The sequence below is a fragment of the Hemiscyllium ocellatum genome, chromosome 4 (assembly GCF_020745735.1).
Source record: "Hemiscyllium ocellatum isolate sHemOce1 chromosome 4, sHemOce1.pat.X.cur, whole genome shotgun sequence".
NCBI lineage: Eukaryota > Metazoa > Chordata > Chondrichthyes > Orectolobiformes > Hemiscylliidae > Hemiscyllium > Hemiscyllium ocellatum.
Genome location: NC_083404.1, coordinates 68107766 through 68134419, shown reverse-complemented (window position 1 = coordinate 68134419; position 26654 = coordinate 68107766). Strand labels below are relative to the sequence as shown.

The 26654-nt window shown below is 40.3% G+C and overlaps 1 protein-coding gene across 1 annotated transcript in view; it reads right to left on the bottom strand.

Moving 5' to 3' along the window:
• The window catches only part of rims2a (regulating synaptic membrane exocytosis 2a), an 839749-nt gene that overhangs the window by 440416 nt on the left and 372679 nt on the right, over nucleotides 1–26654 (bottom strand). The window contains exons 11-15 of the mRNA XM_060824314.1: nucleotides 26443–26489; nucleotides 20520–20632; nucleotides 16732–16779; nucleotides 9373–9503; nucleotides 4009–4180 (exon numbers count right to left, since the gene is read on the bottom strand). Of these exons, the coding sequence (XP_060680297.1) occupies nucleotides 4009–4180; nucleotides 9373–9503; nucleotides 16732–16779; nucleotides 20520–20632; nucleotides 26443–26489 (511 nt within the window). The remainder of the gene's footprint in view (nucleotides 1–4008; nucleotides 4181–9372; nucleotides 9504–16731; nucleotides 16780–20519; nucleotides 20633–26442; nucleotides 26490–26654) is intronic.

Below are 26654 nucleotides of genomic sequence, written 5' to 3'. Positions count from 1 at the left end.
TTGAATGCAGCTGTAACACCACTCAAGAGATTGGACACTATTCAGGACAAAGCCTTCTGCTTCACTGTCATCGATCCATTATTTTAGACATTATTCCTTCCAAACCTAATGCAGTGTGCATCATCTACAAGATTCAATGCAGCAACTCACCACAGCTCCTGTGACAGCACTTTGCAAACCTACAACCTTTATCACCCAGAACAGTGCTTAATTTTAAACTTTGACCATATTTTAAAAATTGTCATGCTCTCTGAGGGGGTTGGTGGGGGAGGGGGGTGGGGGTGGAGGGGGTTGGTGGGGAGGGGGGTAGGGGTGAGGGGTGGGTGGGGAGGTTGGTAGGCACGTAGAACAGGGGAGTCCAGTTACAAGGGGGGGGGGGGGGGGGGCAGTCTGTAACTGCAGAACTTGGTTATTATGGTTCAGTCTGAATTCCATGGCAGACTTTGCTGTATGGAACTCGAGACCCACTTGTTGTCCCAACCCTACTTTGGGAAGCTTTAACTCTAAGCTACCTGGATTACACCTCTTCCCCCCTACCTCCTGCAAAAATGCTATCCCGTATTCCCAATTCCTCCATTTCCACTGTATCTGCTCCCAGGAGGACCAGTTCTACCACAGAACACACCAGATGGCCTCCTTCTTTAGAGATCACAACTTCTCCTCTCACGTGGTTCAAGATGCCCTCCAACGCATCTCATTCACATCCCGCACCACCCTCAAACTCCACCCCTCCAACCGTAATAAGGACAGAACCCCCCGGTCCTCACTATCCACCCTACCAACCTTCGCATTAACTATATCATACGCTGACATTTTCGCCGCCTCCAAACAGACCCCACCACCAGAGAGGCATTTCTCTCTCCACCCCTTTCCATTTTCTGCAAAGACCGTTCCCTCAGTGACCACCTGATCAGGTCCACAGCACCCTGAACAGCCCACCCTCCCGTCCTGGTACCTTCCCCTGCCACCACAGGAATTGCAAAATGTGCGCCCACACCTCCTCCCTCACCTCCATCCAAACCCCCAAAGGAGCCTTCCACATCCATCAAAGTCATTTCTTGTATCCATTGCTCCTGATGTGGTCTCCTCTATATTGGGGAAACTGGATGCCTCCTCGCAGAGTGCTTCAGGGAACACCTCCGGGACACCCGTAACAATCAACCCCACCGCCTTGTGGCCCAACATTTCAACTCCCCCTCCCACTCTGCCAAGGTCATGCAGGTCCTGGGCCTCCTCCACCGCCGCTCCCTCACAGCCAAGGACTGGAGGAAGAACGCCTCATTTTCCGCCTCAGAACACTTCAACCCCAGGGCATCAATGTGGACTTCACCAGTTTCCTCATTTCCCCTCCCCCCACCTTCCCTCAGTTCCAACCTTCCAGCTCAGCACTGTCCCCATGACCTGTCCTGCCTGCCAATCTCCCTTCCTATCTATCCGCTCCACCCTCACCTCTGACTTATCACCTCCATACCCACTCCCATTCACCCATTGTACTCCTTGCTACCTTCTCTCCAGCCCCACTCCGCCCACCCATTTATCTCTCCACCCTAAGAGGCTTCCTGCCTCTATTCCTGATGGAGGACTTTTGCCCGAAACGTTGATTTTCCTGCTCCTCGGATGCTGCCTGACCTGCTGTGCTTTTCCAGCACCACTATGATCTAAACTCTGGGTTCCAGCATCTGCAGTCCTCACTTTTGCTGAAGCTCTAAGTCTAAGCCTATTGCAGCACATGCATTTCAATACCTGAAAGTTCCTCCCTAAGCCACTTGGAACAACATCACTCTTCCTTGCTTGCTGCTTGATCAAAATCTTGGACCCTACCTCTTGCCAGTAGCATTGTGCATGTACCTACACCACTTGAACTGAAGCAGTTCGTGACAGCAGTTCATCACCATCTTTCATAGATATCATGACTGAGAACATTATGTTGAATTTTTAATTGCAACATTTGCTTTGTACAGAGAAGAAAGATCCAAAAAGTAATTGCTAATGTAATTTCAGTGGCTATATGAAGAGAAATGCTGGAATGATGAATGTTATGAAGCTTCAATGGAGAAATGTACTACAGACTGACCTTAATCTCCTGTGAATGTCTCAGACTGTGAATATTATGGGAGAAAAGATAACTATCTGGGCAAGCGATACGCTTGCATTTATCACTTTTAAGAATGTACAGGGATGGGGTCAAAAGCAAGATTCAACTCTGGTCTGAGTATGTATAAGTGGGCTGAGGTACTTGGGTGCAATAGTTTGAGTGGTAGTGTGCTGAGAAAATCACAGTTGAACAACTATCTTAATGCAAACTGATGTTTGAGAATATGGACCTCTTGCTAGATATCAGTCAACAAACCAGTTCAGAAAGAAACAGGACAAAATCAGCTAACCTGTAAAGGCAAGAATTTGGAAATCAACTGTTAATCTAGCTCCACTATCTACTCTTCACAAATGAACCAGAGACTTATCGATATATCCTTTAACTTTGTCCCATCTTTGGATTCACTTTTCATTTTAATTTCTATGTGTGTGTTGCATTACTATTTCTTCTAATGTTTAGTAAATAATAAACTCACTCTTTTGCTATGTCAGGAAAGCCTAGTAATTCTGATTTTTGTGAAGATTTGTAGCTCAGGCTGTGGGTCTGATTGTAAGTTTGCTTACTCAGCTGGAAGGTTTGTTCTCAGACGTTTCATCACCATGCTAGGTAACATCTTCAGTGAGCCTCCATTGAAGCACTGGTGCACTCTCCTGCTTTCTATTTATATGTTTTGGTCTGTTGTGGTGGGTGATATCACTTCTGGTTCTTTTTCTGAGAGGTTGGTAAATGGGATCCAAATCAATGCGTTTGTTGATGGAGTTCTGGTTTTAATGCCAGGCTTCAAAGAATTCCCGTTTGTGTCTTTGTTTAGCCTGTCCAAGGATAGATGTATTGACCCAGTCGAACTGGTGTCCCTCGTTGTCTGTGTGTAAGGATACTAGTGACAGTGTCTTTTGGTGGCTAGTTGGTGCTCATGTATCCTGGCGGCTAGTTTCCTGCCAATTTGTCCAATGTAATGTTTGTTGCAGTCCTTGCAGGAGCAATCATCTCAACACCCACAAATGGAGCTGCATCAGGACATTATTTAAATGAGCCACAACATACTGCAGCACCCAGGAACTACGAGATGCTGAAGAGAAACACCTACCCAACATAATGAAGAATGACATATACCTGATAAGCACAGTCCGCCCGATTCTTACACAACAAACTAAACAAGAAGACACAACACACCCAGAGACTCTATTCATACCACCATACATTAAAGACATCTCAAAGATGACGACCAGACTATTCCGGCCCCTTGGTATCATGCTAGCCCACAAACCTACCAACACACTAAAACAATAATAGCAAATGCGTAAGAGCCTTGCTTATTAACAACACATATTAAGAAATCACAGACACAGACCTTTGGTCAAATCATAAACCATTTCCTTTAGAATTTTATGGGTTAACCAGTACTGAAACCAAAGTTATAATTTCTGTTCTCAGTTAAAATACAAATCTATTGCATTGCTTTTAAGCAAGTCTACCAAGGTCAAAAAAACATTTGTTATTGTCAGTGGAATACTCAGTATAAGAACTAAAATATTAGCCAGTGATATTCATGCTGCTCCATCAAGTTCACAGTTTAAACCTAGGAGATATATATTATTCGCAAAAAAATTCCAAAACGACTTGTGAGAAAATGAATGCAGTTGAGTTATTTAATAAATTGAGAGTTTTGTGCACCATTTTAACCTGTAACGCATGGAGAAGGATGAAGAGGTTGTATTCATTTCAATTCCAAGTGTATTAGCAAGGAATTCAACATCACAACCTTTGGCGGATCAGGAAATCTCTGATAAAATCTTCTACCTTTCAGCATTTAACTGTGCAGGCACAATGCTGCTAGTTTTGCACTGCTATTACAACAAAATCTAGGGCAATATAATTTTCCTTCCAAAAGTTTTTTTTTGAAATATGGTTACCTCTCCTAAAAATTCACTCTCTTCCTCCCGGACTCGAGCTTGGTCCCACAGCGTGATTTCTAACATACGTTCCCGAAATTCTCTCCGATGAACTGGAGAATAAATGAATGTCTGGTTCCACTTTGGTTCAAGTGTTTTCTTCGCTGTTTTCGTTCTTCGCTTGCTTTTGTCACTGGCAAACAATCACAGGACAGAAATTAGAAAGGCAAGTAGAGCTTCAAAACATACACTAACAGGACATTTATTAATTTGATGATCTGGATGTCTCTATGAGGACAGAGGATGTTGATTGGCACTAGTTACATTCCAACATGATCATTCAAAGTCAATTAGGAGATGTACAAGACAAGATCAGTGGATGCTCCATGTCAGAATTCCTCATAAAGTCAGTCAAGTCTCAGACTTTAGGCAATAATGAGGATGGCATGGAGACACACAGCATGGATTTCCACACAGCTGGTCGATGTTGGTTCTCTTAAGCCATCCTTCCCCGGGGCAATTGTTTTCTCAAGTCTGGTCATGCTGTGACGGGAATTGGCAGGACCACTCACCCACAATAACCGGTTAATGATTTAAACTAATCAAAGACCTATCAAGACCTATTGTCAAAGACAACTAGGATTTCCTTGTTTTCCTGACTTCACTTGCAGCCACAGGCTGTCTTCTGGAGAGCACCTCCCCATACCCCCTAAAATGGTGGTTGGGTTTGAAGGATTACGGTTAATTTTTAAATTTATGAAAAGTTGGAGAGAGGGTGCTATTTAGTTCGTCATCTTCCTCTGTTATCCGCAATGCCATTCTGCTGCTGTTTCCAACCTTGACACTCTAGCTTTAACTCTTCAACTGTTATTTTTAGTTGGACAGTAAGCCTATCCTTTGGCCACTAAATTGGCCAATTTAGTGGAAATCACAGATGTTCCCCACAGTTTAGGCTTCTGATCCCTGTCTAAGTCTGATGGTAAGAGTCTTAAAGCCTAAGCTAAGTGCAAATGTCACAGTAAAGCAGGGTTAGATAGAAGTCAGAGGACAACTTGAACAGAACATACATGTAATTCAGCACTCATTTGAAAGTCTTAAACATGGGAAAATGTATATTAACATTATATACTGCTATATCCACATTTATAACAGAATAATTCTTAATAAGCTTGCCATGCCTTCACTCATGTTTAAATACAATGTGACAATTTTGTATAGGTAATTTCCATTATTAAGATAGACATATAAAGTTATAATAATAAATTGATAAGTGACTGGCATAGGATTTTAATACATCAAATACAATTTAATACAATCTACTGTTTTACCTCTGTCAGTGAAGCCATCAGGAGTGTCATCATCATGGTGAATCATAAAGAATTTCTAATGTCAATGCAATGAATCGTGACTGTTTTGTGGTGTTAATGGCTGAATGACAATGATAAAAGTTCTATAACCAATAAATTGAGACTCATTACTTGTTTGGGTATGAAAGAAAGATTCCAACAGAAGTGAAATAATTTCAGTAATTATATGTTGATAAATATTTAATGTAAAGGTTGCAGCAATTACATAAACAGCTATGTGCCACTTAATCACACCCTGAGGCTAACTTTTTTTTAACTGGTGCCAGTCAGACATAGGAGACAAAATTATTTACAGCAATACTACAAAATACACTCATGGTGAGTTGACTTTGGAATTAGTTGTCTTCGGTCTCATGAAACAATAAGGTTGACCATTGAAGCGCAACCTATGTGAAATAGCATCTGGAATGACCCAAGGTCCACATGCTGAAATCTAGTTGAAGCTTTCTTCTAATATCGTTCCAAGTGGTCAGCTTAAAGAAATCAAAGCCCTCAACGACCATTGAAATATGTGAATCGATCAACAACTTTCAGCATAATATTGTCAATGCTGAATGGCAATACAGAAAGATCCTGGACTGTGATATTCATTGATAACAGGCAAGAGAGAATCAGTCTAAGAGGCTCCTACTCCATTTTTATATTACTTGCTGGTTTGCTTTGATAGCTTATTTTTTCCCACTTTTTAAAAGTTTTTGGTCATCATTTGTTGGCTTTTCAAACTTTCCAAACCTTCTGGTTCACCACTAATGATTTTCATAAAGTATCAAGTTGAAAGAAAACATGTACAATCTTCAACCTTACTAGTTAAACATGTTGAAAATCACACAACACTGGGTTATAGTCTTTTGGAGGCCCGCCGCTTTTTTGAGTAGCAAGCTTGTGGTTACAGATAAACCAGTTGTACTATAACCTGGTGTTGTGTGATTTTTGACTTTGTTCACTCCAGTCCAACACCAGCATCTACACATCATGGTTAACCATGATCAGTTCATCCCCTTCCCAAGATCCTTCTTCCCCACTGTGAGTTTTGCTGTGAGTCATGAACTGTTTTCTAAGATGTATACTAAAAAAGTGGTTGGATGCACCACATAAATCGCTTGTAAAATTTCTCAAAATTCTAAATTAATACGGAAGGAGATAATTCTAAATTCTTTAACAAAAAGGTGTGAAGGCAATCTCGCAAGTACCATGAAGGTAGAGAAGGTGCTTCTTTAAACATATAAAAAGGAAGAGAGATGCCAAAGTGCCCCACCACCCTTTCCTTCCCGTCTGCCTTTTCAAAAAATCACATTCCCCTGAATATTCTAGTTTCTATCTCTCATCTCCTTATAATCATGTTTCTATCATGAATAGAAGGGCATATCCATTAATTTGTATTTGTGCTGCTAATTAAGTTTTGCTCTGAATACAATGCACATTTGAGCAAAAAACTACGAATTTTACATTTTTAGCATTGTTGCCCTCTTTGACCCTGTTTATTGCTTTTTTTTATGCTTGTACACTCTGCCACGACCTGGATATTATTCTGAAAGCAGTTATCCTGCAATGCCACTGAATTATTTTGCTAAGTATATATGCCGCCTTTCCCTTGAGAATGAATGTCCTTGCCTAATGCTGTGAGGCATGGTGACACCAACACGTCACCCCTCTCCCCCCCACCCCCCCCCACCTCCCCACCCCCCACCCCACCACCACCAACTGTGGATTTCTTTTTCAGGTAGTGGGATTTGATTCTAAGCATGTTACATATATGAAATCCTGCAGAGACCCTCACTTACTGGCATTCCAACAGATGCAATCTGATTGGGACGTAAATTGATCAATCGACCAATAAAGTTGCTAAAATTACATTAATTGACATGGAAGCTCATGAGAATCTAATTTAAGAGAAAAAAGCTACTTTAAAATAGTGAAAGGAATGTTTTTAAGATAACCTTTAAAATGCTGCTGAATCTTCAATAACTGTCCACCTTGGTTAGCATTTATGTGTGGAAGTGCTGACATTCAACTTGAAGCACGACATTTCAAATTTGCAGTTGTGGCTAACCTGAGAAATTGGCTGCAAAATGATGTTGTTGGTCCTTTCTCCCGAGGATTGGACCATGGACTTCCATTGAATTGGTTCACATATGAACAAGGTACCATAGTGGCTTGGCATTGCCTCCTGCAAGATGGCTGATCAGGAGACTCTCCTATTCCTACCACCTATCATCAGGCCTACTGAAAGGATTTACTGGCTGACAGTCAATCTGACAAACACATTTGAAAAGCAATTACTATCATTAACAGACCATAACATAGGATCCAAATGCAGAATTCTGGCCCAGAGGTAAGGATGCTACCCCTGCAGCATTTAGTCTCCCATTCAAAATGATGTAGAAGACCTAGTTCTATCACTTCTGTAATATTATAAAGCCATTACAAAGGTTTCATGATTCATGAGAAAGATTCTTGTCTTTAGAGGTGTGTGTCTTGGATGTAGTCCTGCAGGAACCACTGACATGTGCACTTGATTCCCAATATGCACTCCAGACTGCGGGCTAGCACCGTGAAATTAAAATTAAAAATGTCGAAATTAAGAGATTTGGTAAAAGAAGGTTATGGTGAAATGAACCAAAGATTTGTCACACAGTGAGTGCTTTGGGTCTGCCATGCACCGCCTGAGAGTGTAATGGAAGCAGGTTCAATTTGAGCCTTCAAAAGGATATTAGATTTATCTGAAAAGAAAGAATGTGCAGTCTTATAAGAGAAAGTCAGAGTGCTGGATTCAATCAATTCCAATTTGTCATAATCTAACATGTACAGCCACTAAACAGCAGAGCCTGAGTTGAAAGAAGGTCTTACTAAGACATTTTATGATTGTTTCATAGAACCCAGCTCATTTGTAGACGTACTATTGATCAACATATTCTGTTTGCTCATTGTCCAAAATTCAGTAGGAGAAAAATACATCCCCATAGCATTTTGTGATAGTATATTTGTAAGAATTCATTTCACACTTATTTACTGTATACTTTAACCCCTTACCCGGCAAAGACGAGTTAACTTGTCTTCACCCAATTTGTCTTTTTCAGAGTGCGACGAGTAAACTCGTCCAAAACATATAATTTCAAAAACAGCCTCAGATGAGTTTATACGTCAATTCTCGGCATTTCTGGGCCATTCTCAGCTAGAAACGAGTATACTCGGTGACTCATACGTCTAGTAGCTGTGTCTCTTCCACCTCAGGCATTGCAAGAAGCGTCGACGCACTGCTTTTGAGCACACACTGTCATTTGTTTTTTTCTGTTTTTTTTTACAAATTACACCCAGATGGCGAGCTCAGAAGATGACAATGAGTATGAACCTTCTATTAGAAGCTTGGATACATCAGATGAGAGTGCAAGCATTAAAAATACTATTTAAAAAAGCAATACAAAAATTCATCTGAAAATGAAACGTTTTCTCCAAAAAAAGTCACCGGGGAAGGAGTTAATTATCATTCCCATTTGCATTTAGTAATCAAAATAATACAATCTGACTTCTTCGTTTTGAATAGCATTTTCAGCAAATTCTGCCATGTGAAGTTAACACTACTGTTCATTTAACATTTATATTTGTTTCATGATGGCAGGAAATGTATCCAGATCTTAAATACAACAAGATGTTTCTGTTAATTATGTTCTTTCAGTTGATGCAGAATGTATTTTGGTGTAAATCGTCAGTTTTTAATAACAATTAACTTCTCCAAACATTCACGTTGAATAAGTTATCAAACAACAGTTAAGGAAGTAAGTGTATAAATCTTCAAATACCATTCTCTTAACCATATAAAGTTCAGTAAGAATAGAAGCAGGCCAGCTGCCTACCCAGTCAGAATAAGAATTCAGAAAAGCCCAAATTTACATTACGAAGAGCAAAGTATGAGATTAAACAGAAAAATCAGGTCAAGTTCTCAAAAAAGCAACATGGCAGTCAGGAAGCAAATATTTTACATGAACAATTCCCATGTGCAAGGGTAGTTAAACAACTCTACCTTCGGTCAGGAAGGAAGTAGATTTTCACATAGGGGTTTCTTGGCCTTCCTTCTTCCCTGAAAGGAAGATCTTTCGCTCCCAATATTGTAACTATAAGCTGGTGGCCAACTTTGTCGTACCAGAGTTTGATCTGTTGGGAGACCATAACATCATGTAATAATTGCTCTTGTTAATATTTATCTGATTGCATTGTTTTAAAGGTTGCTAGATATTCTCAAAATTCCTTCACAATATGAAATCATAGGTCATTTCAGTTCATCTTCACAAATTACATTAAATCTAAGACAGTAATAACTGATGCACATGGGAAGAGCAACTAAAGTGGTATTATTATTTTGTTTCATCATATAAAGGATTCCATCTGAGGACGGAATGAATCTCGGTATTTCATGCAATATCCAAAGAGAGATATTATTCTTGCAGATATTCTAATTACTACTAATAAAGGTATTTGGCAAAACTACATTATACTTTCAATTACACAAAATAAACTTCTTTTCCAGTGGTTATGATGTGGAGGATAGATTTCACTGATTTGGTAAGAGACCAGGTCTAAAAGGATAACAATAAACATAATCAGTATGATAGCATAGCTCCATGAAAATGATCAAAAATGAGACATAAAGTTATAGAAATTAGACAATGATATTTATTCCTTTTCATTGTTTCAAGAAGTAAAACAAGCTGGAGACCGGAGACTAATCTGTAGTTCACTGCATTTTTAATGCGTTTGATGAGCTTAATAATTGTATCATGAAAATTTGAAATAAAGAAATCTTTTCAAAATTGCACTATCTGCTTCACCCTCTCAACATCATATTCCTTCTGGCTCTCCTTTGCTGATGCTTTCTGTTTCTTTCCTCAGATCTATCTTTGGACTTCACTGTAATTCTATTTTCAAGTTCTCTTTTTCTCTCCCTTTCTCCTGCATCTCAAATAACTAGTTTCTGTTTTTGATGTGCTTTCTCTGCTATTACTGTTTGTTCTACAGATTTTAAAATGTGTTGCTAGTTAAAGCACAGCAGGTTAGGCAGCATCCAAGGAACAGGAAATTCGACGTTTTGGGCCAGAGCCCTTCATCAGGAATGAGGAGAGTGTGCCAGGCAGGCTAAGATAAAAGGTAGGGAGGAGGGACTTGGGGGAGGGGCGATGAAGATGTGATAGGTGGAAGGAGGTCAAGGTGAGGGTGATAGGTCGGGGGCGGAGAGGTCAGGAAGAAGATTGCAGGTTAGGAGGGCGATGCTGAGTTGAGGGAACCGACTGAGACAAGGTGGGGGGAGGGGAAATGAGGAAACTGGAGAAATCTGAGTTCATTCCTTGTAGTTGGAGGGTTCCCAGGCGGAAGATGAGGCGTTCTTCCTCTAACCGTCATGTTGTTATGTTCTGCCGATGGAGGAGTCCAAGGACCTGCATGTCCTCGGTGGAGTGGGAGGGAGAGTTAAAGTGTTGAGCCACGGGGTGGTTGGGTTGGTTGGTCCGGGCGTCCTAGAGGTGTTCCCTGAAGCGTTCTGCAAGTAGGCGGCCCCAATATAGAGGAGGCCACATCGGGTGCAGCGGATGCAATAGATGATGTGTGTGGAGGTGCAGGTGAATTTGTGGCGGATATGGAAGGATCCCTTGGGGCCTTGGAGAGAAGTAAGGGAGGAGGTGTGGGCGCAAGTTTTACATTTCCTGCGGTTGCAGGGGAAGGTGCCGGGAGTGGAGGTTGGGTTGGTGGGGGGTGTGGACCTGGCGAGGGAGTCACGAAGGGAGTGATCTTTGTGGAACGCTGATAGGGGAGGGGAGGGAAATATATCCCTGGTGGTGGGGTCCGTTTGGAGGTGGCGGAAATGACAGCGGATGATACGCAGTATACGGAGGTTGGTGGGGTGGTAGGTGAGAACCAGTGGGGTTCTGTCTTGGTGGCGGTTGGAGGAGCGGGGCTCAAGGGCGGAGGAGCGGGAAGTGGAGGAGATGCGGTGGAGAGGATCGTCGATCACGTCTGGGGGGAATTTGTGGTCCTTGAAGAAGGAGGCCATCTGGGCTGTACGGTATTGGAACTGGTCCTCCTGGGAACAGATGCGGCAGAGATGAAGGAATTGGGAATATGGGATGGCGTTTTTACAGGGGGCAGGGTGGGAGGAGGTGTAGCCAATTTTCATTATTTCAGGACTATTTTATTGGCTTTTATCTAGTCCTGTTCTCTTATTTAATTTCTCAGTTTCAATTGCTCTCACTCTCTCCCAATATTCTAAATATTATCCTTCTCCATCATTCACTCTCTCCAAGTGTTCCTTTCTTGCATTACATGTCACTTTTCCACTTACTCATTCCTTCCATTTATGACTGTTTCTTTCAGCGGACTAAATTTTAATCTTCTGTTAAATGAGCAATAACAGCCTCATAAAGGGGAGGTAACCCCATTAATCTCTAATGAGGCAGGTAACATCATTTTCAAAGGTACGTACTATCAATCAGGCACCCAATCTGTGAAGGGTTAGGGTGATGTTAACTGGCTCACGATGAGAAGTCGGAAGTGCAACTGGGTCATGGCAGTGATTTGCGGTGAAGCTGGAAGGAGACGTAAGCTGAAAACAGATAGACGGGTCAATGAGGCCTTTATGTGGTGATTAATGGCTTAACGAGGGATCTCAATTTGGCCCAAAAGCAAATGAGCTGCCCACATACCTCCCCAAATGATGTGAAATGTCAGTGGGAAGTAGGCACCAGCATTGTCACCTATGGCATTGTGCCAAACTTTACACCCCTATCTACCTACAATTTCCATCCCAGGAGGAATGTAAAACTCTGCCCTTAATCCAAAGAGGAGCATGGATTGCAAATCATCAGATAGTCTGTTATGCATGTTCTATCATGGATGATTAAGAAACTGAAAAGGCTAATCCCATGCAGGTGCAGGAGTGCTCTTGCAGCACTTCAAAAAAAAATCCAAGCTGTTGCAACCTGCTTCTTTCACAATATAGATTCTCATCCACAGTCAGGTTTCTCTTCTTTATTAAGAACAATCAATGCTGGACATCACAGTGCGTAAGACAGCATCCATGGAGAGACAGCAAACCTACGATTCTAATCAAGATGGCTCTTCATCAGAGCTGATGCGAAGTGTAGAAGGAACAGCATTTATGCTATAGTTTGGAATGGGTGTTGTGAGGGTAGTGGGTGTAGGGTGCTACTAGAGAAAAGATGTTGATAGTTCAGATAAAGTGATCAGAAAGTGAAAATGATAGAACAACGCTAAACAATTTCTGATGAAGGGCTTTTGCCTGAAACGTCGATTCTCCTCCTTGGATGCTACATGACCTGCTGTGCTTCTACACCACCACTGAACTCCAGCATCTTTCAGTCCTCACTTTCTCCCAGAACAATGATTAGATTAGATTACTTACAGTGTGGAAACAGGCCCTTCGGCCCAACAAGTCCACACCGACCCGCTGAAGCGCAACCCACCCATACCCCTACATTTACCCTTTTCCTAACACTAGGGGCAATTTAGCATGGCCAATTCACCTGACCCGCACATCTTTTGACTGTGGGAGGAAACCGGAGCAGACACGGGGAGAACGTGCAAACTCCACACAGTCAGTTGCCTGAGTCGGGAATTGAACCCGGGTCTCAGGCGTTGTGAGGCAGCAGTGCTAACCACTGTGCCACCGTGCCGGGTGCCTCCTTACAGACTTGAAAGGGCATGGCAGAGGGGAGAGAGGACATGATAACAGAATGTAACAAGCTAAAAGAAAGGGAAGAAATAGTGCATAACTTGAAGGTGTTGATATCAATATTAAGTCCAGAAGGCTGTGAAGTGCCTAATCTGAAAATGAAATGTTTCTCCAGTTTGCGCTGTAACACTGGAACACTGCAGCATGCCGAGGACAGACATGTGGGCATGCAAGCAAGATGCTGTATTAAAATGACTGGCTATGGGAAGGTCGGGGTCATGCCTGCACACAGACTAGAGGTGTTTTGCAAAGTGGTCACCTAGTCTGCATTTTGTTTCTCCAATGTACAGTCGGCCACATTAAGTCCAGTGAATACAATACTCAAGATTGGAGGTGGTACAGTTGAAATGGTATTCCACTTGGAAAAAGTATTTAGGCCCTTGGATGGTGAGCAGGGAGGAGGTGAAGTGGCAGGTGTTGCATCTTCTGTTGTTATATGGGAAGGTGCCATGGAAAAGGGGGGTTAGTTTTGGTCATTGTGGAATGGACTTGAGTGGCGTGGAGGAACAAACCCTGTGAAATAAGGGGAAGATGTGTTCGAGATTGATGTTCTGCTGGAGTCATCTGAAATGGCATGGGGTGTGACAAGGGACGTGGGGTGTGACAAGCAGTAGTGAAAGTAGCCCTGGGAGTCAGTGGCTTTGAAGTGTTGGCAGTGGACAGTTTATTCCCCAAAATGGAGACAGAGAGGTCAAGGAAAGGAAGAAAAGTGTTAGAAAGCGATGATATGAAAGTTATAGAGGAGTGGAAATTGGAAGCAAAATGAACAAAGTTTTTAAGGTCCTGGCAGGAGAATGAAGCAGCACCAAAGCAGTCGATGACTACTGAGAAAAAGAGTTGTGGGAGGGGGCAGTGTAAACTGGAACAATGATCATCCCACATACTCCATAAAGACAGGCATGACTGGGACCATCTGGGTGCTCATATGCTCATAGCCACTCCTTTGATTTGGCACAAGTGAGATGAACTAAAGGAAAAATTGTTCAGTGACAGAACCAGATGGAGGAGCGTGGTGCTCGATAGGGATTGTTTAGGTCTCTGGTCGAGGAAGGAGCTGAGAGCTCTCAGATCATCCTGGTTCTTCTTCTGCTTCCTGGAATTGCTCCAAATTAAATTCCAGAAAATTGCATTCAAATCCATAGATGATGCCTTAGAGCATGAAGACCCAGTGCTACTGAGTTAGTAAAATTTATTCTGCTTCTCTGTTTTAGATAGAGAGGATAGTTTGGGGTTTTGCCTATGGGTCAATCAAAACTCAAGAGCAATTCAATTCATACTCTCATCAATCACTGCTTCCATTCAAAACTTTCTCACTCATCTTCATTTTTTCACTTGAGATTGGTGTATCCACTCAATCTTTTCAGCTGGAATTTTTCTTATATTCACTCCTTTTCCAGAAATTCTCTCTCAATCATTCAATTCTATATATTCATTCCTAAAAATTCAATATCGAAGGAAATGTGTTTGAACAATGATGCAAACTACAGATATAGCTGAGCATTGAATGAATGCACAATTCATCAATCATGCAACAAAGCAAAGAAGCAGCCTGCCATTTTGCAAATAAAGGTTTGGTAAATATATTTAAAGTTTAATGATCTATGGGGAGGCAGAGATGAAATCTAATCTTAAGCTTTAATATGCCAGCAAACAAATTGTACCTAAGTACAAACCTTACCCCAGCTATACTTCAATCAGAAACTCTCACAATCAACAGTACAATATGATCTTGGTATTTATTTCTTTACATAAGATCAAAACTTGGGATTTCTCCACAGACCCAGGTGGGAACAGATTTACTCTGATTTTGCAGTGATCAATCGCACTTTTTTTCAAACTGCTAACTTTCCATTACTGGAGAAAATATATTTACTGAAAATAATTTGGGTTTTTTTAAACATAAAGTTTTTCACTTTTCAATAGGCAGTTTCTTTGCCATAAACATACAGCTCACACATTACAAGTCAAAACATATTGCAGCAAAAGTGTTCCCATTAGTGGTGCTTTGCCCAACTGAGAACGAGACACAAAAGAATGGAGATATTTGTAACATGCCAGAGCAAGATGGAGATCAAGCCATATCTCTGACAATACAAATATGAAAGTAACATCCAATCTGACTTTATCCAATTTTGTGTGCAATTGGAAATAATTCATTGCTCAACATACTTCTGTCTGGTTAAATGATTAAATGTTCAGGTGTTGTAGGAGTAGTTTTTTTTCACTTTTGAAGACAATTAGAATAGCAAGTATTGTTTTTCTGGAATGACATATTTCACAATACAGTGCACACTTCAGCTGGCCTAGAATATTGTGCTCAATTCTGAACATATGTAGAAGCTTTAGAGAGTTTGCAGAAAATATTTGGGGAGTGGTTCCAGGGATGAGAGTTCAGCTACATTGTTTGATTTGAGAAACTGGAGTTGGTCTCCTTGGAGGATAGATGGTTGAGAGAAGATTTATAGATGTATTCAAAATCATGAGGTTTCTGGACAGACTAGATGGGAGAAACTGTCTCCATTGGCAGAAGGGTTGAGAACCAGGAAACATAGATTTAAAGTGATTGACAGATGAATGAAAAGTGACTTAACGAAAAACTATTTTTTTGCAATGAGTGGTAACGGTCTGGAAGACACCAACTGAAAGTGAGAGTCAGATTAAATCACTTGCAAAACTGTATTGGATAAACATTTGATGAAAAGAAAATGCAAGGGAAAGAGCAAGAAAATTGTTGTCAGCTCAGACATGAGAAGGAGAATGGAGTCCCTTCTATGTTGTACTTGGTCTATGATTCTGTGAAGATATACAGAAGGGGATAATGCAAAGTGTTTCTTGGAAGAAGATCTAAAATAAACAGGTGAAATTTGCTCATAGGTCTTTTATAATGGAAAACCTAAAAAAAATTAAACATGTACCTCAACATGGAATAGGAGAAGTGCAACAAAATATTTAATAAGATGAAAAGGAGCCTGCCATCAATTGTTTTCAGGTCCAGAAGTCCATCTCTTGGACTTTTGGGTTTCAGTTTGGAGGTATTCCTCAGTCAGTGAGCTGAATAGAGCATCATATCAAAGGAATGGATGCCATCACAGGAGAGGGAATATGAAAAGGACAACTAATATCATTCACAAATCACACAACCTATAGACAAACTAGGACGCACAAATGATCACCGCTGCAGAGTTTTATACTTCAACTGTCCCAACTGTATGGCTATAATAAGCAGACTATGAACAGAGAAATAATTTTAAAATCCTGACTTCTTAGGAACATAGTTTTTTATAAGTTCCTGTAGAAGAGAGACCGCCACAAACTTTGTTACAGTATTCTTTAAAGCAACCATAGACAATATCTGTTTGTATAGGTATCATTTGTTTGCCAATGGTCAATTGAAGAATCTAATGTAAATTGGAAAATGCAGCTCACTGTTCTTTAAACAGTGTAATGGCAATGTGAATGAGTATTGTTTCTAAAAACATGCACAACTTCATTTAATAATGTTGAGATGTTTGGAGGTTATAAAATATGCATATATGCTATAAAAATACAAAGGAAAAAGGGAGAGCAGACAGCAAATAAAATCGTTGCCATTGATTTAGTTCTCTGCATTTTCCAAATGATAATATTATACAGTGCCTTTACCTGAACCCTAGGAACAAAAGGCGCTGTTCTTCTACTAAGGCTTTGGCTCTGGTAAGCAAAATTAAACAACAAAGAAAATAAATAAAACCAAACTTAAAAAAAAGACATCCATTTTCAGATACTTAGAGAGTGTTTTAAAATGAAAACAAGACACAAATACAGCAGCAAATGTTTATCATATCTCCCTTGATTACCCTCTTTGTTAAACAAAAAAGTGAGATTGCAATTGTGAAAATACAAACTTCTTTGAACTCATATTTGCAATAAGTTTCATTGATGGGTCAACAAACTGACTCTTATAAGGAATCCACCTTGATTTTGATATTGCCCATTCAATTCTGGAGGCCTAGATTTCAGGAGCATTCTGACATTCTGCAGTTGCATTGTTTCATTCAAAAAGAGACTCTGCATGTTGCAATATGTCATGCTGTTTTGACAGTTTGAGTTTTTAAAAATCACACATTGTTACTTTTCGTGGAAACATTTAACATTCTCAGTCTTGATCACAGCCTTACACACAAATCTTTTCTTTCATTTCTTTCTATTGATTTGACTTTTCCTCTGACAAAGCCAAATACTCAAAATAAATCAGCAGCAAAAGTCCTGTAAATTAGATATGAAAGAGGTTACAATATCAATTCAGAGGATGGCTAGAAATGCAATATTAAATGTACAAAGAGGAAGCAGAAGCACTAGCATTTATAGTACATGGAGGAAGGCACATCCAATCAAGCAGTAATATTACTTTGCATTTTATGGCATAGGATATTAAAAAATAATCTAGGCAGTTTAAGCCTGAGAATTTAGAAAAATCTAAATGCATAGTGAAGCACTTAGGAACATGTTCCAGTTTAATCAGTTGTTACATATTCAGCAATTTTTTCCATACAGCATTGCACTGGACATAAAATGGCTGATTCAGCTGGATATATAAGCAAACTCAAGTGTCCTATTTAAAATTTTTACATGAAAGTAGGTCATTGTTGTATTTCCTTCATCACTTAGCCTCACAAACATGCACTTGCTGAATCAGTCCACTTATTTAAAAAAAACAAACAAGTGTACTGGCACAGCTGCTTGCTAATCTAATGGAAAGTTCCCTTTGAAGAAGAAAGTTAGTTTCACAAAACCAAAGAAACTGCAGTCAAATCTCTCTATCTCACACTCACTTTTAGTTACATCAAGAAGAGAAGCACACTCCAAAAACAAACAAGCATAGATCACAAAAATGGAGCCACAAAATTAAATAACAAATTAATAAAAATATACCTTAGTGTCGGACAGCATCGGTCAATGCATTTGCCACATGCTGATTTGGCTACAGACTAATATCAAGTTAATAATATGCAGTTTTAGAGCCAAACAATATTGAGTTTATTAAAATTGAAGCACTGTCTATGGAAGGTAAAACCATAGTCCCAGTGGACCACAGGCCTGCTTTCTCATGACAGAGAGAGAGAGAGAGAGAGAGAGAGAGAGGACTAGTGGCGAGTTTAAACCGAGGGTCACCATGTCGCAGGAGAGGGGTGAGCTTGAGGTGGTGAGACCTTCATGGTGACCTCGGCTAGGACTGAACTTGTATATTGACATCACACAATATTGCAAACTAGCTGTCCAGACAACTGAGTCGACTGATCCCGCAGCATGTTTGAATATAAGTGCCATTCATTAGACTGCTGCGTTCATCAATGTCTAATTGAGGAAGGAAGAATCAATCATATATCGATCTGAAGGGTCTTTTGCATAAAAGAAGTGGTCTGTCAATAGTTACTTTACTTGATTCCTGCCACTCTGGGTGTCTTTGAATGATAATAGATTTAGATCTGTGGGGCCTCTCTGCCAAGCATTGTAAACAAAGGGCTAACCATCGGAAGGTTTATGTTCTGACTTCTCTCAAAATTTTCTTAGAAATCTAGTGACATAGTTCACACTAACAAGAGAATTTTACTTTGTTTAGCTGATAGCTAGCAGTTTTCTCAGAATAGTCGAAGTGCATGAACAATGGACAGTATTCGAAGCCCACAAATGCAGTATGGACTGTGCGATGTTTGGCAAGCTGTGTCAGTGCTACAATATCCAAATATGTTCACAATGGATCTATTGAAATGAGCGATTCAAAGGTATAGGCATGACTGGCCAATGAGAGGTCACAGGATGTTCGCCACAAGCCAAACTTCTATTAAATGCCTAGATGCTACGTTTAGAAGTGGCATGTGAGAAATACAAGCAAAGCGAGAATCAGAGCTCAGTAGCAATATATAAAAGCTTGTTGAATCTTCTCCCTTTCCAAACTTCTGAATATATTAAGTTTGAGGAAGTGGAGTTTTCTTTTGAAGACATGCTAGTATTCAAGAGATCAAAGCACATTGTGCTCAGAAACAGGACAATTCAAATGCTATTCAACAAGTGCTGGATTGCAAAATCCATTTGATGTTGACTCCTGGAGCTGACGGTGTAGTATCTTCATTTCTGACCTAAAACCTCATTTCAAAATATTGCCTATGATCATATTAGGATTGCATATTTTTATATTTATTTTCCACCATATGGTGAGTGACTAACCATGATGCATTTATTACATAACACCAGGTTATAGTCCAACAGGTTTAATTGGAAGCACACTAGCTTTCGGAGAGTCGCTCCTTCATCAGGTGGTGGAAATATCTATTAGCCATCTAGCTTTGCAAGGAATAGCTGGGCTTCCTCTTGATTATAGGTGTACCCAATTCAGTGACTAATCCAAGCATATTAAACAAGAAACTATTGACTAGCTTTTGAGAGTCCAGCTTGCTTGCCTGGCTAACACTCCACTACCACCTAATAAAGGAATGACGTTCCGAAAGCTAGTGCTTCCAAGTAAATCTGTCGGACTATAACCTGGTGTTGTGTGATTTTTAACTTTGTACACCCTAGTCCAACACTGGCATCTCCAAATCATGATACATTTGGAAAGCATCAAAATCTTGGTGTGATTAATAGCATCTTGACTAGCACTGAACTCGGGAAATCTACTAGATTTTCGACATTTATAGGAAATGGGCAGAACTCATCAAATACAGTGATGCAGTTGCACAGTTTCTACAATTTCATAGTTTGCTTTGTGGTCACCTTTACACCCATCGAAACAAAGCTAATGTCATTGGTGGTCGACATGAGGCCAGAGATTCCTTAACTCAATGCATCAATACACAGAATGAGGCCAAGCATACCAGCCAGTCATTGGGCATAAGAAGATCTAACTGGTTCGGTGGAAGTGTTGAGGGGATGGAGTGTAAGGTGAGCACCAAAGATATATCAATAGTGGTGCTTGCAACTTTTCTGTCAAATGCAAGTATTAAGCCCCACATACCCCTTAACTGATCTCAGTATAATCAATACTGGAGGGAGCAAAACTAGAGAAGCATTGACCATGGATGAAGCCAAAGGAAAAGTTTGTAAGAAGTCTTTGCTGGATGAAACACCTGATCTTTTGCTGCTTATTACCATGAACTAGGACGCTTGGTCGCTAATGACACCAAAATAACTCAAAAGGGCTTTATATATATTTCCAAGCTTAAATCAAAAGCATTTTTTGTAAAAAGAAACTGTCCTTAGAATCTGAACGATACTCAGTTCCTGACCTTGAAATTTTACCAAACATTGTAATTTCACCAATACCACTCAACATATTGTGTTTGTAGGAATTAACATCTATGACTACTAAATTTGAATCATTAATCTGAGATAATTAATATTAGAAAATACAATATATGACTATTATGATTATAATGTATGTAATGTTTACATACTGAAAGCTGTCCAGGCAGGAATTGTGGAGCATCACGCAACATTCCAGGACTCATGGGGGACGTGACAGAAATGGAGGTGCGTTCCATCTTCTGAGACTCAAATGAGCTAGAACCTGTGTTTTGAAGTGGTGTTTGTTAATTTTTCTACATGTAATTAATAAGAAGTGAGTGCACATTTAACAGTTGTAATAAATTTGAAAGAGAACTTTAAACAAAAACACAGAAATGAAGGAAATTATGAACATTAAAATGATAATGAAAACCTAACCTTGCACCTGCTCAAAACCAGAAAGGGAGACGATTGATACTGAGAAGATGATGCTCGAACATAGTGATGTGATTTAGCTCACTATATTCTGTCACTGGAAGTGGAAGTAAATGGACTGAAAATAATCATTCTTTAATATAGAAATGTTCTGAATACAGAAGATGAGTATATGATGGATGAAAGACTGCAAATGCCCAATTCATCATTAATGATGTTTGAATTCTTTAATAAACGTGCCCCAATGTTCCTATAAATCAATTGCATTGCTTTGCTGTGACCAAAAAACTTTGCACTTTTCAATTTCTGTTATTTGCACGTAGTCATGTGTGTCTGAAAATCAAAAGACAAAGACAGTACAGAAGATTTAACTTAAAGGAGGGATTGTCCATATAAGTGAAAAAGAACGTTCTGGAAAGAAAAACTGAACTCATGTTTTATTAAGCAGGAGTTTTTAGGTGCTAGTTATGTTTGGTCAACAAATGATCCACGTTTATTGAATACATCTCAAATTTTCAGTTACTGATTTTCACTGATTAAAATAGCCGTTAATCAGCTAATCTGCTTCTTCAGTATGTGTTGGCAAGTCTTCTATATTCAATAACACTCCTTGTTAACTGTGGCAAATATTATAGTATGCATTAATTATGGTCAATGCATATTATTTTCACCATGCAGTCTTACAGAGTGCAGCATTATTCTTACTGACTGTGACTATTGAGGGTTAACATCAGTCTGTAGTCTTAAGGGGTAAGAATGAATTTTGGGTCTTGGTTTCTTCATAAAGTTAAATTAACTGTAACTATCTTATTACCTTAACTGTCAGAACACAATGCTCAGACATCTCCCTCAGATGTAGGTATGTTTGATGGACATGGTAAAAATCTTTTTCACCATTGAAATGGTTGCATAAATGCTAGTAGGCAGTACAGATATTGAATAAACCAAATACTTTCTAATCAAACTGCAGAAGTTGAATTGCGTAAAATACCATAACTGGGTTGGAACTCCAGAAAATTAAGTGCTCCAAGTTTAGTTCAATCCAACAGAGAAGACCCAAAAAAACTGCTTCTGTCAGACTGTAGAAGTTGTCTGGATTGCAAGGATTTTGAAGACAATGATTGATGATGTCAATTACAGAAATTTACAGGAAAGGAGGAGGCTACTCCACTCATTATGTTCACATAGGGCAACAAAGATCTGACTACACTAACCCTGTTATCTAGCTTTTTGCCAACAGCCCTGGAAACTATGACGACGCAAGTTAATATTTAAAATTCTGAAACATTATGAGAGTTTCTGACTCAACCTATGTCCAAGCAGTGAGTTCCAGATTCCCACAACTCTGAGTGAAAATTTCGAGAGTCAACTCTCTTCTTAGCCTTCTACCTCTTGACTTAAATGTCTGTCTCCTTGTTTTTGACCTTCCCCCTAATGGAAAGTGTGCTTTCCTATGCACCCTATATTTGAATAACCTCCTTGGCTCTTAGTCTATGTCTTAGCAATTAAAGGCAACCTTAGGGTTTAGGGCCTCGCCTTGGATCTCAGAGGTTGAGACTATTAGAACCTTGAGCAGCAGTGATTATGATTAGTAACTTTTTTGTTTGACTTACATTGGACTTCAAGATAGAGTCATAGAGATGGAAACAAACCCTTCGGTCCAAAACATTCATGCCGACCAGATATGCCAACCCAATCTAGTCCCACCTGCCAGCACATGGCCCATATCCCTCCAAAACCTTCCTATTCATATACCTATCCAAATGCTTCTTAAATGTTGCAATTGTACCAGCATCCACCACTTCCTCTGGCAGCTCATTCCATATACGTACCACCCTCTGTGTGAAAAAGTTGTCCCGTAGGTCTCTTTTATATCTTTTCCCTCTCACCTGAAACCTTTGCCCTCTAGTTCTGGACTCCCCGACCCCTGGGAAAAGACTTTGCCTATTTACCCTATCCATGCCCCTCATAATTTTGTAAACCTCTATTAGGTTACCCCATAGCCTCCAAAGCACCAGGGAAAACAGTTCTAACCTGTTTAGCCTCTCCCTATAGCTCAAATCCTCCAATCCTGGCAACATCTTTGTAAATCTTTTCTGAACCCTTTCAAGTTTCACAACATCTTTCCAATAGGAAGGAGACCAGAATTGCACACAATATTCCAACAGTGGCCTAACCAATGACCTGTACAGCCACAACATGACCTCCCAATTCCTGTACTCAATACTTTGACCAATAAAGGAAAGCATACTAAACACCTTCTTCACTATCCTATCTACCTGTGACTACTCTTTCAAGGAGCTATGAACCAGCACTCCAAGGTCTCTATGTTCAGCAACATTCCCTAGGACCTAATCATTAAGTGTATAAGTCCTGCTAAGATTTACTTTCCCAAAATGCAGCACCTCGCATTTATCTGAATTAAACTCCATCTGCCACTTCTCAGCCCATTGGCCATCTGGTCCAGATCCTGTTGTAATCTGAGGTAACCCTCTTCATTGTCCACTACACCTCCAACTTTGGTGTCATCTGCAAACTTACTAACTATTCCTCTTATGCTCGCATCCAAATCATTTATGTAAATGACAAAAAGTAAAGGACCCAGCGCCGATCCTTGTGGCACTCCACTGGTCACAGGCCTCCAGTCTGAAAAACAACCCTCCACCACCACCCACTGTCTTCTACCTTTGAGCCAGTTCTGTATCCAAATGGCTAGTTCTCCCTGTATTCCATGAGATCTAACCTTGCTAAATCAGTCTCCTATGGGGAACCTTGTCGAATGCCTTACTGAAGTCCATACACATCACATCTACCGCTCAACCCTCATCAATCCTCTTTGTTACTTCTTCAAAAAACTCAGTCAAGTTTGTGAGACATGATTTCCCCACGCACAAAGCCATGTTGACTCTCCTGAATCAATCCTTGCCTTTCCAAATACATGTACATTCTGTCCCTCAGGATTCCCTCCAAAAACTTGCCCACCATCAACGTCAGGCTCACTGGTCGATAGTTCCCTGGCTTGTCTTTACCACCCTTCTTAAACAGTGGCACCACATTAGCTAACCTACAGTCTTCCGGCACCTCACCTGTGACTATTGATGATACAAATATCTCAGCAAGAGGTCCAGCAATCACTTCTCTAACTTCTCACAGAGTTCTAGGGTACACCTGATCAGGTCCTGGGGATTTATCCACCTTTACCTGTTTCAAGACATCCAGCACTTCCTCCTCTGTAATCTGGATATTTTGCAAGATGTCATCATCTATTTCCCTACATTCTGTATCTTCCATATCCTTTTCCACAGTAAATAGATGCAAAATACTCATTTAGTATCTCCCCCATTTTCTGTGGCTCCACACAAAGGCCTCCTTGCTGATCTTTGAGGGGCCGTATTCTTTCTCTAGTTACCCTTTTGTCCTTAATGTAAAAACTCTTTGGATTCTTGTTAATTCTATTTGTCAAAGCTATCTCATGTCCCCTTTTTGCCATCCTGATTTCCCTCTTAAGTATACTCCTACTTTCTTTATACTCTTCTAAGGATTCACTCGATCTATCCTGTCTATACCTGACATATGCTTCCTTCTTTTTCTTAACCAAACCCTCAATTTCTTTAGTCATCCAGAATTCCCTATACCTACCAGCCTTCCCTTTCACCCTGACAGAAATATACTTTCTCTGGATTCTTGTTATCTTATTTCTGAAGGTTTCCCATTTTCCAGCCGTCCCTTTACCTGCGAACATCTGCCTCCAAGCAGCTTTCGAAAGTTCTTGCCTAATACCGTCAAAATTGGCCTTTCTCCAACTTAGAACTTCAACTTTTAGATCTGCTCAACCCATTTCCAAGAGTATTTTAAATCTAATAGAATTATGGTAGTTGGCCCCAAAGTGCTGCCCCACTGACACCTCAGTCACCTACCCTGCCTTAGTTCCCAAGAGTCGGTTAAGTTTTGCACCTTCTCTAGTTGGTACATCCACATACTGAATCAGAAAATTGTATTGTACACATTTAACAAGTTCCTCTCCATCTAAATCATTAACACTACAGCAGTCCCAGTCTATGTTTGGAAAGTTAAAATCCCCTACTAGAACCACCTTATTATTTTTACAGATCGCTGAGATCTCCTTACAAGTTTGCTTCACAATTTTCCTCTGACTATTAGGGGGTCTATAACACAATCGCAATAAGGTTATCATCCCTGTCTTATTCCTCAGTTCCACCCAAATAACTTCCCTGGATGTATTTCCGGGAATATCCTCCCTCAGCACAGCTGTAATGTGATCCTTTATCAAAAATGCCACTCCCCTTCCTCTCTTGCCTCCCTTTCTATCCTTCCTGTAGCATGTGTGTCCTGGAACATTAACCTCCAGTCCTGTCCATTCCTGAGCCATGTTTCTGTAATTACTACAATATCCCAGTGCCATGTTCCAAACCATGCCCTGAGCTCATCTGCCTACCCTGTTAGACCCCTTGCATTAAAATAAATGCAGTTTAATTTATGAGTCCTACCTTGTCCCTGCCTGCCCTGACTGTTTGATTCACTTCTGTTGTCAACTGTACCAGTGTCAGATTGATCTCTTTCCTCACTATTTCCCTGCGACCCAACTCCACCACCTCCCCCCCACCCTCCCCCGCCACACCCACAAACCTTACTACTTTAAATCCTCCCGAGCAGCTCTAGCCAAATTTCTCTGCCTGCCAGCATATGAGTCCTCTTCCAATTTAGGTGCAATTCGTTTTTCTTATACAGGTCACGTCTACCCCAGAAGAGATTCCAATAATCTAAAAATGTGAATCCTTCTCCCACACACCAGCTCCTCAGCCATGAATTCATTTGCTCTATTCTCTGATTCCTGCCCTCACTAGCTCATAACACGGGAATAATCCAGATATTACTACTCTCGAGCACCTTATTTTTTAAATTTCTGCCCAACTCTCTGTACTCTTCCTTCAGAATCTCAACCTTTTCCCTTCCTATGACTTGGTACAGGATCAAGAGACACCTCAGATCATGTCAGAAGCTATTAGAAGGTCCTAATGTATACTAAGCTACATATTTGCACTTGGAGAAGTCTTAATATTTGTTTCAAGCTAAAATAATGGACATTTCTTGGTTGTACTCTTCACCATTTCGCAAGTGGGGTTCTTTGGCCATTGTTTGACACACGCTTGCTGATCATTTGGAGGCTGTGCAATGCCTCAGAAATGTGTCGCATTTCGCACAATGCAACTTCTAAAGTTTGATTAGAAAGTACTGGCTTCTAATTGCCTGTTTATTCATTATCTGTACTGCCTACGAGCATTCGCGTAACCATCTCAATGGTGAAAGAGATTTTAATCAAATCCAAACATCCCTATCATGGACGGAGATGTACAAGTATTACATACTGACAGTAAAGATAATAAAATAATTACAGGATATCTCTTGAAAAATCTTGAAACTGGTCATCACAGCAGAGAAAGCTGAAATTACTTTCACTTCATGCCTATAATGAATATTGATCTCTCTCTTTTGGGACTAAAGACAAGGTAGAATTTTGCAGTCATGTGCAGTCTTGTGTCATTATCAACTTGGATTTTTTACATTCAGTGGTGATTTTATTAGTTTGCTAAAAGAAGCAAATTCTACTTGAAGTGAAGAGAAAGAAAACATGCTTACTTGACTCCAGCTGTCCATGTGTGCTGTCTGGTATCCGTGGAATATCCCTTCAGAAAAGACAAACAAAAAGAAGATAACATTTAATAGCTATATGAGTGCTGCTCTGCTTGAACAAAGAGACGCCACACTATACAGGAGAATCTCATAACTAGTTCATACTTCAATGAAGTTATTCTCCTGTGAATACATTGTAAAAATTGGCAAAAGGTGCA